The following is a 14738-nucleotide window of genomic DNA, read 5'->3' as shown; positions in this document are numbered from 1 at the left end:
GCGGTCTCCCACCCTGTCCACACTTTACATCCACGTGCCACTGCTCCGTGAGGCCCCCTTACCGGAGCCACTTGCCCTTCGAGCCTAAGGGAGTCCCTTGTTTTTTCACTTCTTCCAGCCCTTTGTGGTTGGCGGGGGACGAAGTTACTTCCCATCATTCTCTAGCTGTCCGAAGTGGCGGCTTCTCCGCCCCTTGTGCGGGCGAGGCCATGCCTTACTCGTCGTAGCACCTTTGGCATCCCCACGTGCCTCACACGGGCTCCCTTTTGCTTGTGGGGAACACATGTTCATTGTAGTAGCTCCTGTTGTCCTAAGCTGCGGGAGAAGGAAGTGTTGGGGGTGTGGGGGACTTAGTGGGCGTGGGGGGAAGCAGCCTGAAGGCCCTGCTGGGATACAAGCCTTCCTAGGGCAGTAAAGCCTCAGGTGGCAGGAGCCGAGGGGATGTTAGAGGCACCTCCTTCAGGGACTCTCCCCGTACGTTCTCCCTTCCCCACACCTGCGCCGTGCAGTTTCTCTCAGCTCAGAACCAGCACGCCAGAGGCTACAGTGGACTCTCCGAGTCACTGGGATGACAGCTCAAGCACTTGGCCTCAGCTCTGAGCGCCATGTTGGTAGGGCCCCAGGACTGCGCTCCCTCCCTGGGGGGCGGTAAATTTCAGATCCCGTCACAGTTTGGCTGTGCATTGGGGCCCACTCTGTGGACTACACGGCATCCATTCCCAGGCTGAGAACTTGCACGAGGCTTTCTCTTGACGGGCCCTTTCCAAGGGAAAGTATGGCAGTTAATTTTATGAACATTTCCCATTGGGTGGGGAAGAATCTGTGAACTATGAAGTCCAGTTGATTCGGTACCAGAACTCTTCGACTTCATGAAGAAAGAGTCAAGGAGAGGGGGGTCTGGCTGGCTCAGTCTGTGAAGCGTGCAGCTCTTGATCTCGGGGTTGTGAGTTTGAGCCCTGCATTGGGTATAGAGATTACTTAAAAACTGAGAAAAAAATATCTTTAAAAAAGAGTCAAGGAGAACTCCAGTGAGCATCTTGCCGCAGAAGGACTTGGCAAAGAGAATCCAGGGCTTCCTCACAAAAACGGAATTGGGGAAATGGAAAGCGAAGAAGCTCAAGCTGGTGGTAGGGAGAAGAGCATATGCGTGTTACTATTACCCGTGGTTGTCTTCTTGAGTTCCTTCATGCCTAGGAGGCTACTCCTCACCTAAAAACCAGAGTTTCCTTTAACTCAGTCACAGCTCAGCCTCCACCCTCCAATTGACCTTTTTCACAGTTGCGTCAGCTACATCTCGATGTGATGTTGTAGCTCCTGGTTGGTTCTGGTTAGATGCCCTCTCAGATATAAGCAGCCTAAAAGCAACACCTGACTCCTTTCTTGTTACTTCCCCACAGCACTGAGTTCAGTGTTTTTTTTCTAAGGTAGATATTCAGTCATGAGGCAGTGAGCATAAAAATGCCTCCCCATATAATGACACCCAATAAATCTTTCTTTAGTTAATGATTCTCCTTAAGCTCTATGTAAAAACAAAAAAATCGGGAATGCTGAGCTTTTCATCTCCACTTACACTGAGGCTTCCGTTGTCTTGCAGAATAGATACGTTGGATATTTTGCAGATGTGAAAAATATCTACAACTTGAGTCTCCCTCCAAGAAAAACACTCAAGATCAAAAAATTCATTATTTATTCAATTCACGGTAAGTGCTTTACGTACAATTGAAGAATTGAGCAGGAAGGGGGGCGATGTTCTTAGTTTTCAGGTGCGGGAAGGGTTGCTCCCAGCTTATCTGTACAGATGATCCCAACATGGCCGTCCTCTTATCCATCTCACACATGCACCCCTCCCCCGGGAAGAACCCAACAGCCCTTACATGTCCTGTCTTTTCCTTTCCCATCACGGACTGGGGGGCCCCGTCCCCTTCCCGTTTCTCAGCCCAGGGTGGACTGTTCAGAATAGGCTCTCTGATGGAGAAGAGAGGAAGGGCCCAAGAGCCCGAGACTGCCTCTTCCTCGTGCCCACCGCTAGTTCAGGGTTCAGGTTGGCAGAGGTACCGTGTATCATTTTCTCACGTGCTCCTTTCAGAGACCCTTGTCTCATCACAGTGGTTTCTCCCTCCTCCATCCATAGCCCTTCCCCCCCCCACCCCCGCCAGCAAGTCAGGATGTCTTCTGTGTCTTACATACCCAAAGATGTCTGAAATGCTAAAAAAAAAAAAAAAGAATGAATTTTGTTGCCACAAATTCTTTTTTTATGAATAACTACCAATTGCCTGCTTCGGGCCAGGCCCCATGCTAGTGTTTCTCTACCCTTAAGAAGGAGAGGAATGACTACATATAGATAAAAAGCTGAGCATAGTGTCAGGGGCACACAGAGACTGGGCCCTGCCCCCTGGGGGTTGAGGAAGGCTCCTGGAGCACCTAGGTCTTCCCTACCTGAATCCACCTGAACACAGAAAGGGCTGGGAGACACCTGGGCGTTTATGGGGGTGTCTTTCAGCCCCCCTAACTCTTATCAGTTATGCCTGGAAGTAAAAATCCTTGTAAATTTTAAAAGAGCTGACTCTTCGCCCGCTTCAGGAATGTCAGGAGAGCCTGGGATCCACCATCACCCCAGGGAGGCAGAACTGGTCAGTCTTACTCTGGGGCTTGAGAAAGGAAGAGCAGGGGACGGGGGTGGGGCTGGGAGGGGGAGGGGTCCTCACTCCTGCTGCCACTGTGCAGCAGGGGGCGATGCTCTGCCTCCCCAAAGTCAGATTGTGGACCGTGCGGAGCGGCTGGGTCTCTCCTGATTGGTACGGTGCCAGGGCATTGGCATCCATCCAGACAGCCTAGTATATTTAACTGTCCAGGGAGTCACACAAAATAAGATCTAGATTTTTTTTCTTTTTAACATTTCATCCAGTTATTCAGACATAAAAGAACCCTTTAAAATATATTTTAAAAACTGCATAATCAGAAAAACACGGTTCCTTAAAGTACAAAATGCTCTTTTCCAATTACTTCTGTGTCCCTTCCTCCCCACCACCCACATAGAGGTGGCAGGAAGGAATTTTGATGGATTACCACAAACAGACCGCATAGGCTTCTGGCTTGTGAAAATAGATGTCCACCCAGCGGCCCTGTTTCTGTGGGAAATTTGAGTCTAGGTTTCCAAACAAGCATTGTGCGGGCAGACGCGTGAAACACAGCCCGTTCTAGAAGAAGGCTGTTGTGTATATGAATGAGCAACTGTTGGTGGAGAGTTTTGCAGACTGCGAAGTCCTCTGCAGAGGCCATTGTGACGGTTCCACAGGCTGCGTGTGAATGAGGAGGGACCCTACTGGCTGACCTCACTCAGAAACCCGGCTGCTGTGAGGCCTCCCCAGGGGACACCAGGTTTATCCAACAGGTGTCAGAAGGTGGGGGACAGCAGCACATTCCTCTGTGAGGCCCTGCAGAAAGAGTGGACTGCTTTTTTCTGCAGCAGGAGAAGCAACTCGGTCAGCCATTGGAGCAGTTTCTTCCACTGAGAAGTAGAAACCCAAAGATAAATCCAACTCCGTGGCATGAGAGCCAGTATTGCATCTGCGTGTATATTCTGCTTCAGTTTCCTCTTTGTTAACAATAGGACCCACAGTACCTACACAAACCTCTGTGTTAAACTGTTCCAAACAGGCAAATAGGTATTTAGTTCAGTGGAGTTTTAATATATTTTTCTAACATGAGGGGCGCCTGGGTGGCTTAGTCGGTTGAGCGTCCGACTTTTGCTTAGGTCATGATCTCGCGGTTCGTGGGTTCGAGCCCCACGTCGGGCTCTGTGCTGATTGCCAGCTCAGATCCTGGAGCCTATTTCGGAGTCTGTGTCTCCCTCTCTCTCTGACCCTCCCCTGCTCACGCTCTCTCTCTCTCTCTCTCTCTCCTAGAAATAAATAAAAATATTTAAAAAAATATATATATTTTTCTAACATGAATAGTGAGGATGGGAATTGTTTCTCAAAACTCTAAGCTTAAAAATATTTTAGGGGCTCCTGAGTAGCCCAGTTGATTAAGTGTCAGACTTTTGATGTTGGCTCAGGTCATGGTCTCATGGTTTGTGAATTTGAGCCCCACTTCGGGCTCTGCACTGACAGCTTGGAGCCTGCCTGGGATTCTCTTCTCTCTCTCTCTCTCTCTCTCTCTCTGCTTTTCCCCCATATGCATTCCCTCGCTCTTTCTCTCAAAGTAAACATTTTTAAATATTATAAAGGCTTTGGGGCACCTGGGTAGCTCAGTCGGTTAAGCGTCTGACTTCTGCTCAGGTCACAATCTCACGGTTTGTGAGTTCGAGCCCCGCGTTGGGCTCTGTGCTGACAGCTAGCTCAGAGCCTGGAGCCTGCTTCAGATTCTGTGGCTCCCTCTCTCTCTGACCCTCCCCTGCTTGCACTCTTGTCTCTCTCTCTCAAAAATAAATATTTTTAAAAAATTATAAAGGTTTCAAATAAATTCTAGAATTTCATATGTTTCTCAGTCTGATATGTTCCTAAGACTGTGACTTCTCTGTTAATATTTTAAATTTTAGATGAGCTCTGTGGAAATGTTGTGTAGTTAAAACTGTAAGGTGCAAATGTGAACAGAGGAGCTAAGCCAAATGTAGGAGCTCTGCAGGGGAAAAGTGGTGGAGAATTTCACGGGTTTGGTTTGCTAGTCTTGGGCTAACATAGATTACAAACGTCCAGTTTAAGATTCTTCATGTAGACTTCCAAAGTTGCAGCATTAGCAGCTGTTCATACAATGTGGGTCCAGCCTTACAGAGCTGCCCTAAGAAGGCCTATATGGAAAGTCAATGTTCTTTCTGCTCTCATGTAAATAATCAGGCCACAGCTAATGACACCGGCCTTCTTTTGTTATTTTGTTTGTTTGTTTTATTTTACTTATTATCCTCTGCCTGTCCTTCAAGCCATATCCTCTAGGCTAAGAAGTTCTGTTAGCGCTTGGGGTTGGAGACGCTCGGTGCCCCATCAAGATCCCTTGGGTCCCCTCTACCAGCTCTGGGGTCCCACCGGCAGCTTCCACTCCCTTTGCTATCCTCTTCAGAGAATTACCACTGGAGCCAATTCACCTATATGGAACCAAAAATGGCTGAGAGTGACACCACCCTGTTGGGCAGCCCGTAGGCAATGACTAGCAGGTATACAAAAACTTCACTCCAGTGCTTCAAAGTGTGACAAACTCTGCACTAAAGAATTCCCCAGGGATCAAGGTGAATCTGTTGCTTGAAATCCCTCCCTTCCATGGCTCTCATGAGTTCCTCTGAGGAACGCTTCCTTGGTAAATCACTAGCACCTTAATGGTTAGCTCAGGGCCCAATTCTGGGAGAACTCAAACTATGGCTGCCCATTTGCTTTTTATCAAGGTGTATTTGTAATGCTATATTTACTCAGTCTAAGTCAGGGCATATACTCTGTATTGCAAATTGCATAAGGACAGAGATCATTATCCATTCATCTTTGAAACCCTCAGGCCATAACACATACTTGGAGCTCAGTAAATCTCTGTTGACTTGAACTAAAATGTCTCTGGCATATCTCACTACAGCATCTCCATCCCTCATCATCCACTTCTCTGATTTTATCCCTACCTCTCTGTCCTTCCATAAATTATCTCCAGCATCATTGGCTTTCTTCTTCATTTGTTTTTTGTTGCCATTCTTTCATAGTAACAAGTCTTGGACTTCTACATGTTGTCTCTCATTTTTATTTTAAAAAAATTTTTAATGTTTTAAAAAATTTATTTCTGAGAGAGAGAGAGAGAGAGAGAGAGGAGAGAGAGAGAGAATGAGCAGGGGAGGGTTAGAGAGAGAGGGAGACACAGAATCTGAAACAGACTCCAGGCTCTGAGCTGTCAGCACAGAGCCCAACGCGGGGCTTGAACCCACAAACCATGAGATCATGACCTGAGCCAAAGTCGGAGGCTTAACCGACTGAGCCACCCAGGCGCCCCCTCCTTATTTTATAAACTTTTTCTTGGGGTGCCTGGTTGGGTCAGTCAGTAGAGCATACATTTGCTTTTGGGGTTGTGAATTCGAGTCCCACATTGGGTATATAAATTACTTAAAAATAAAATCTTTTTTTAAAAAAGTAAACTTTTTATTGAAGTATACTTGACACAAAATGTTACATTAGTTTTAGACCTATGACCTAGTGATTTGACAAGTCTTTATGTTATGTTCACCACAAGCACAGCAACTGTCCATCATACACACTATTACGATATCACTCAATGTATTTCCTATGCTGTACCTTTTATCCCCATGACCTATTCATTACGTAACTGGAAGCCTGTATCTCCCACTCTCCTTCACCTAATTGTTCATCTCACCACCTGTCTCCCCTCTGGCAACCACCAATTTGTTCTCTACATTTACAGGACTGGCTGTGCTTTTTTGTTTGTTTGTTCATTTGTTTGTTTTTTAGATTCCACATGTAAGTAAATCCATATAGTATTTGTCCTTTTTTGTCTGATTTATTTCACGTAGCCTAATACCCTCTAGGTCCATCCATGGTGTCACAAATGGCAAAAATCTCATTCTTTTTATGGGTGAGTAATATCCCATTGTATTTATATTCACTTCTTCATTCATTCATCTATCAGTGGATATTCGAGTAGCTTCCATATCGTGGCTATTATAAGTAATGCTGCAATAAACATAGAGGTGCAGCTATCTTTTCAAATTACTGTTTTTGTCTTCTTTGGGCAAATACCTGGTAGTGCAATTACTGGGTCATATGGTATTTGCATTTTTCATTTCCTGACGAACCTCAATAATACGGTTTTCCACAGTGGCTGCACCAATTTACATTCCAACCAGCAGTGCACAAGTGTTCCTCATTCTCCACATCCTTGCCAACACCTTTTATTTCTTGTCTTTTTATTTTAGCCATTCTGACAGGTGTTAAGTGATCTCTTATTGTGGTTTTGATAAACATTTCTGTCGTGGTTATTGAGGTTGAGTATCTTTTCATGTGTCACCCATCTGTATGTCCTCTATGGAAAATGTCTACCCAGGTCCTCTGCCCACCATTAAATTTGATTATTTGGTTTTTTGGTGTTGAGTTTTATAAGTTCTTTATATTTGGATATTAACTCCTTATCAGATATATCATTTGAAAATATTTTCTCCCATTCAGGAGGTTGCCTTTTCAATTTGTTGATGGTTTCTTTCACTGTGCAAAAGCTTACCTTGGAGAAGTCCCAATAGCTTATGGTTCCTTTTGTTTCCCATACTGGAGAAGACATATCTAGAAAAATGTTGCTAGGGGCACCTGGGTGGCTCAGTTGGTTAAGCCTCTGACTTCAGCTCAGGTCATGATCTCACAGTTCATGGTTTCGAGCCCTGCATAGATAGAGCTCTGTGCTGACAGCCAGCTCAGAGCCTGGAGCCTGTTTCAGATTCTGTATCTCTCTCTCTCTCTGACCCTCGCCTGCTCATGCTGTCTCTTTCAAGAAAAAAAAATGTTAAAAAAAAAAAAAAGAGAAAAGAAAAATGTTGCTAAGGCTGATGTCAACCTGAAAGGAAAAAACCTGCAATCTAGAGTACTCTAGCCAGCAAGGCTATCATTCAGAAGGAGAGTTAAAAATTTCCCAAACAAAAGTTAAAGGAGTTCATTACCACTAAACCAGCCTTACAAGACATGTTAAAAGGAATTCTTTGAGTGGATAAAAAGACCATAATTAAAAGTAAGAAAATTAGGACAGGAAAAACTTTCACAGGTAGATGAAAACATACAATAAAGGTAGCAGATCAATCATAAAACCAGGATAGAGGTTAAAGCACAAAAGCAGTAAAATCAATTATGTCTATAAAAATCAGTCAAGGGATTTGTGAAATAAAAGGATATAAAGTATGACATGTACGTAAAGCATGGGTGGTAAAAAGTAAAAATGTATTGCTTTTAGAATGGGTTCAAACTTAAGCAACCATGAACTTAATATAGACTGCTCTGTGTATAAAATGTTATATATGAGCCTACTAGTACTCACAAATCAAAAACATGCAATAGAAATGCAAAAAATAGAAACAAATCCAAGCATAACAGTAAAGAAAACCATCATACCACAAGGGAAGAGAGCAAGAGAAGAAAGGAACAGAGAAAAATTACAAAAATACAGCCATAACCAGTAACAAAATGGCAATAAGTATATACCTAAGAGCAATTACTTTCAATGGACTAAATGCTCTAATCAAAAGACATGGGGTGACTGAATGGATAAGAAGGCAAGACCCATCTATATGCTGCCTACAAGAGGCTCGCTTTAGACCTAAGACACGTGCAGACTGAAAGTAAATAGATGGAAAAACATTTACCATGCAAACAGAAGCAGGAAAGAAAGCCAGGGTAACAAAACTTAGACAAAATAGACTTTAAAACACAGATGGTAACTAGGAACAAGGACACTAAATGATAAGGGAATAATCCAACAAGAGGCTATAGCTGTAAACATGCACCCAACATAGGAGCATCTAAATACAAAAAGCAGCTACTAACAGATCTAAAGAAAGAAATAAGACAGTAACACAATAATAGTAAGGGACTTTACACCCCATTGACATTAATGGATAGATCATCCAGACAGAAAATCAACAAGGAAACCGTGGACCTGAGTGATCATTGGACCAGATGGATCTAATATATACTCAGGACATTCCATCCCCAAACAGCAGAATACACATCATATTCAAGTGCACATGGAACATTCTCCAGAATGGACCACGTTAGGCCACAAAACAAAGCACAATAAATTCAAAAAGACTGAAATCCTATCATGCATCTTTTCTGACCACAATGGTGTAAAACTAGAAATCAATCATGAGGGAAAAACTTAACACAAATACATGGGGGCTAAATAATATGCTACTAAATAATGGGTCAACCAAGAAATGAAAGAGGAAATCAAAAAATGGAGACAAATGAAAATAAAAACACAACAGTCCCAAATCCTACAGATGCAGCAAAAGCTCTTCTAAGACGTGAGATTATAGCAATACAAGTCACCTCAAGAGCAAGAAAATCTCAAGAAACCTAACCTTATACCGAAAGGAGTTAGAAGAAGAGGAACAAAGCCCGAAGCTAGCAGAAGGAAAGACATCATAAAGACTAGAAAAATAAATGATACATAAACTAAAAACACAATAGAACAGATCAATGAAACCAGGAGCTGGCTCTTTGAAAAGACAAAAAAAATTATAAATTTTTAGCTTCCAGTCTTACAAATTGTGCTTTAGGAGACAAAGTTGGGCTTGAAGCTTTGTCTTTTAAAGACAGAATTCATGCAAGACCCAAATGATTCAGTATTGACACACTGTGAGTTGGAATGATTTTCTCTTTTTAAACCATAATGTTAATTGCTAAGACATTCTGATCTTTGCTCTAACCAGCCTAATTTTATTTCTTTCAGGTGTTGGAAATGGTAATGGAAATGATCTAAAAGTACAAATAATGATGCAGCACAAGACTGTCTTTTTAAGTTCTGCTTCCAAAAACTGTTGGGTAAGAGCATGTAAACTGAAAATTGTGGCGTTTGTATTAAATCTCGATGTCAAATCAGCATGTTGACCTCTACAGACCAACACTCACCACAAAGAAAGACCTTGCTGTTTCTGGTTGCCATCCAACTTGTATCCCTTGGTTCGGATACAAGTCGGTGCACAGTTAAACTCATTATTCAAAATAGTCTTTTCAGGGCACTTTCCAAAATATCTTTTCAGTTCAGAGTGTTGCCTTGCCTTTCCTTTTCCCACAATGCCAAGCATGTTCTCTGAATTTATCAGAGTTTTCAATTCATGTCTTTTTTAGCTAAATTTTTTTCTTGGTCATTTTATAATATGGTACTGATTCTGAAATTTTAATATGCATGCAAATCACCTCCAAGCTTATAAAGATGGAGACGCCTAGACTGTTCCCCAGAAATATGATTCAGGGAATCTGGGACGGAGCCCAGGAATCTCTGGGGTTAGCAGTCTCCCAAGTGATTCTCTCTCACATGTCCCATGGGTCTGCACTGTGAAAAGTAACCTGCGTGGCTGGGGGATGTAGCTCTTTGCCCAAAAGCAATGGGACGTTCTTTAAATGTTGAAGAGATGCCTATGATTACCAACCTTTCCTGAAGCAATAAGAACCGTTCCTGGATCTAAGAAACAATAAACTCTTAAAATTCTCTCGCAAGCTTGCCTCTATTCTCCTATCCCTTCTCCAGCAACACTCCTTCCGCACCCAGACCTGATACTTGGCTTTCTGTTCTTACCTCTCCACATACGCTACCCTTGGCTCCACTCATCCATTCCCCTGCTTTATATAGTTTTTTCTTTCATCCACTCAGCACATATTTATGAGCAGCTACCATGGGGTAGGTGCAGGGCCTAGAACGTGGACAGTCTTTGCCCCAACAATCCAACCACGTTTGTCAAACCACATTCGTCAAATGAGCTTTTCCTCTGCTTCTGCAAATGACACCAGAGCTCTCTTGCTCAGGCTTTAACATTTAGCAGTGTCTGTGGTTTTCTCGTTGCTGTGCCTGCACATCCAGTCACTGATTCCTGGTGATTATACCCTGGGAATCTCTCTTCACTCTCTCCGTTCCTTTATGTTCCCGTTGCCAGCACCTCGTTTGTTTGTGCCCAGATTTCCACAATGATCTCCCTACTTTTCTTTCCCCTCATACAATATAGTATGTAGAGTCCTGTAATATGCAGGATTTCATTGCTCTTACTGTAGAGCATAAGACACACTGTGTGCCTGTAAGTCAAAGCCAGTTAATATCTTTGGCCCAGTATTATCTGTAAAATAAAGATCACATCTTTATTTTGAGGATTAAATTACATAAGATATGTGAAGTTGCTTTGGGAGCCATAAATCACTAAGTACGTGTTATATATGATCATCATCAGGCCACTTTGTCACATAGAAAATGCCCCTCCCCCCCATATTCTTCAACTTTGTCCTTATTTCCCTGGCTCTTGAACCTTAGCCCTAACATACCTGAGACCTGAGCTTATTTCCATCAGTTACTTGACCCGTAGACTCCATTCCAAGTAGCCTGGGTGTCCTCTAGACACTGGAACACAACACTCTTAATTTCTGCTTCACATTTTTGCTGGTCTTTCCTCTCCCTCTCCCACACCGCCATGCCTGCACTGGATTTCCTCTTCAATGCTCCTCATTTATAACATCCCTCCATGCCTAACTGTTTCTACCTCCTCTGTGAAGCTTTCTCACTTTATGCTTCTTGTTGACCTCCCCAAAGCACACAACCACACACAGTCCTCACCATCTAGCTTGACATGTAAGTCATGCCATTCTGTTGTTTCTTGTGTGTGTAGCTCCCTGAAGCATGCCCTGAGTGTGTCTTTTCTATTTTGCACAGGTCCTTGCATAGACTTTTCTCATGGTGGGGGCCGCTATTGTACAAGGGTAATCAGTAACAAAGAAATACTTAGTATAGCTTCAAAAAGGTCCTTCATTCCAAAAACTTGGCCAATCCTTGGTCACTGCATCAGAGCAGTCAGCTCTGGACAAGACCCATGATCATGATCCCATCAGCAAACACCTTTTTGATAAAACATGACCACTTATGTATTGCTTTTTGAATGTGAAGGCCAGCTCTAAGACCAAGCTACCTGGCATATGCCACCCAAGTGGCACACACTCTCAACAGTCATGTTTACGTGGTTAAACTCCAAGGGAAAAGGGAAGGCTTCCTTCTTTACCACTGCCCCACCACGGCCTCCAAACATGTTGGCCTTTTAAAAATATAACAGTATTGCAACTTTATAGAAATAAGGATTCACATTTACATGTAGTGACTGGGCTATGAGACCAAGGGTACTTGATAAAATACAGGAAGCCTTGGTACGTGACCATGAGCTTCACTGTTCTCTTACCAGCGGGCTTTAAGGTCGTGAATTCCATGTGTTCATTACAGATACTTCACAATATTGAAACAGACAGCGTAATAATTCATTTATCCAACTGTCCACCTCTGTACGATGATGTGAAAGTGAGGTTTCTTTCTTCCTCAGTGAGTAATCAAGAAACAACCTAGGCCATTATTATCGTCGGAATTATTCTGCTTTAGGATTTTCTCTGCTACAATTCCTGGCAAGATATAGGATACGGGATGTCAAGCCCTGGCCAGGGAGGGGGAGAAAAGCAAGTGAGATTCATAACAAAATTAAAAAAAACTTTTTTTAATGTTTTTATTTTTGAGACAGACACAGAGCATGAGAGGGGGAGGGGCAGAGAGAGAGAGGGAGACACAGAATCCGAAGCAGGCTCCAGGCTCTGAGCTGTTAGCACAGAGCCCGATGGGGGGCTCAAACCCACGAACCATGTGATCATGGCCCGAGCTGAAGTCAGAGGCTTAACCGACTGAGCCACCCAGGCACCCCCATAACAAAATTTTTAAGAAGAACTTAGGTAAACTGGGTTTTGCTTATTTTTTCTAAATTCTATACAATTTGCATATATCTTCAAATAAGAAAAATACCAAGGTATGTTTACTGCATTGCAGTGACCGCATTTTTGTTTTGTAGCTCTAAAACACATTGTTCCCTGTAATTTATACTTTACAGTGTTGAAAGCATCTTTCAACAAATGTCTTTTTTCCTTAAGGTAGCAGCGTTTATAAATTTATGTGTATGTTCAACTGTGTGAATCTATACTGTGTAGAAAACATCCTTGAATAACATCTTTCTTTAATTAGAAGTGTTTGTCATAGAGAACTGAGGGTTCTGGAAGGGAGGTGGGTGAGCAATGTACTAAATGGGTGATGGACATTAAGGAGGGCACTTGTTGGATGAGCACTGGGTGTTACATAGGTGATGAATCACTAAATTCTGCTGAAACCTATTTTACCATATATGTTAACTAGAATTTAAAAAAACTTGGGGGGAAAGATTTTTACTTTCCTTTAGATTGACATAGAATTCATTTTAAATGTATTTTTTTTTTTTTAATTTAGTTCTAGGAAAGCGAGAGAGAGACAGCATGAGTAGGGGAGGGTCAGAGAGAGAGGGAGTCACAGACTGAAACAGGCTCCAGGCTCTGAGCTGGCAGTCAGCACAGAGCCTGATGCGGGGCTCGAACCCATGAACCGCGAGATCATGACCTAAGCGAAAGTTGGACGCCCAACCGACTAAGCCACCCAGGTGCCCCTTAAATGTATTTTTTTGAGAGAGACAAAGACAGCACAAGTGAGGGAGGGGCAGAAAGAAAGGGAGAGAGAGAATCCCCAGCAGAGTCAGCATGATCCCAGTGCAGAGTCTAACTTGGTGCTTGAACCCATGAACCTATGAGATCATGACCTGAGCCAAGTCAGAGACTTAACCCATTAACCCAGGCACCCCCAAAATAGTATTTTTAATCCAATATTTGCCTTACAGAAAAGGAGAATGTTTGCCATGGTCATTACTCTGAATATCATGAGTGTATAATTTATATTGAGCAGTCATAAAGTGTAGCAGTGTTATTCTCTATGTAACAAATTTCTAAGCCATGGTAGTTTCATTTTCCTATTAAAATCACCAAGCGGAACTGCCAAGTAACTATGTCGATCAGTTTCAGTGTGTATCCTGTGCCCTCCTTCACAGCCTGCTCGCTCCCTGTTGTGGGAGAAATCTCAGTACTGAAAACAGTATCTGTGTTGAAGCAACTGGCCCACGCTGCACGGCTACCCTTTGAATAATGAAGCCAGTCTGACCTCTCTCTCAATCGGTGGTCTCTAAGCAGAAGCACTGGTACAAGCAGTGTTGGTCATTTTGTGATTTTCAAGGGCCAGGAGATGAAAACACTTTCAAAATGCTTAGGTGTTTGTATCATCACCAGCAATGAAAATTATCAATGTAGCTGCTCCTTGTAGAAATAATGATCTCTTTGGGCATAAACGGGTATAGGTCTGTGTTGAGCACCAAACTATATTAGAAGACTATTGTTTAAGTTTATAAGTATAGAAAAAATTATATTTCCTTAAATTTTGATAGAAACTGCCATTTTTTTTCCTTAAAGTTTATGGTTAAGTTGGTTTACATAGAACACCCAGTGCTCATCCCCACAAGTGCCCTCCTCTGTGCCCATGGAAACTGCCATTTCTTAAAGCCTCTTCCTATGTGTCGTGGCTACAGTCGTTTGACGAATATAGAAAATAAAGGAATTTTAATTCCTTTGGAATTAGCTTTTGGCTTCAATTTTACTATGAAAAATAACTTTTTTTTTAATTTTAGGTTCTTCCTAAATACTATGACAACTGCCCGTTTTTCTTCTGGTTCCATACATCTTTTATACAAAATAACAGGTATGGCTCTGATCTAATCCAGGAGAAACAGCTTACTCCTCAAGGTCGGTGTAAGGTGCAGTGGCAAACCTTTTGCTGATTGCCATACACTCAGTTTACAGAAACCAAGAAATCCTCAAATCCCCCAATTCTTCACTGCCTTTCTTCTCTTAATCTGGTTATGTAAGATCTATGGCTATTCTTGGGAACTGCTGCTGCATTATCCTCAAGGTCCAGGCCATGGGACTGTGTCACAGAAGTTAAAACGGGCTCTAATCAGCTGTGGAGGAGGGCAGAATCCCTCCCATGCACGTCCAGCAGGAGTCTGCTCAGTTACCCTGTGGCAGGGCCTCCCGATGTGCTCATTTACCGATGACCGACCACCCACCAAATTCTGTGTCAAAAAGGCAGGCATCATCGAGGGAGGCTTCAGCTGGTTTAAAGACGACTGA

At 43.0% G+C, this 14738-nt stretch overlaps 1 protein-coding gene across 1 annotated transcript in view; it reads left to right on the top strand.

Annotated features, from left to right (window-relative positions):
* Positions 1-14738, top strand: part of LOC144222111 (phosphatidylinositol 3,4,5-trisphosphate 3-phosphatase TPTE2-like) — a 165684-nt gene extending 150946 nt beyond the window's left edge. Inside the window, exons 14-18 of the mRNA XM_077752641.1 lie at positions 1595-1700; positions 9418-9509; positions 11941-12036; positions 14237-14362; positions 14475-14738. Coding sequence (XP_077608767.1) covers positions 1595-1700; positions 9418-9509; positions 11941-12036; positions 14237-14362; positions 14475-14738 — 684 coding nt within the window. The remainder of the gene's footprint in view (positions 1-1594; positions 1701-9417; positions 9510-11940; positions 12037-14236; positions 14363-14474) is intronic.

This window comes from Crocuta crocuta, unplaced genomic scaffold, assembly GCF_008692635.1.
Source record: "Crocuta crocuta isolate KB4526 unplaced genomic scaffold, BGI_CrCroc_1.0 scaffold190, whole genome shotgun sequence".
In the NCBI taxonomy this organism is placed as follows: domain Eukaryota; kingdom Metazoa; phylum Chordata; class Mammalia; order Carnivora; family Hyaenidae; genus Crocuta; species Crocuta crocuta.
This window is presented reverse-complemented; position numbering and strand designations above follow the sequence as displayed.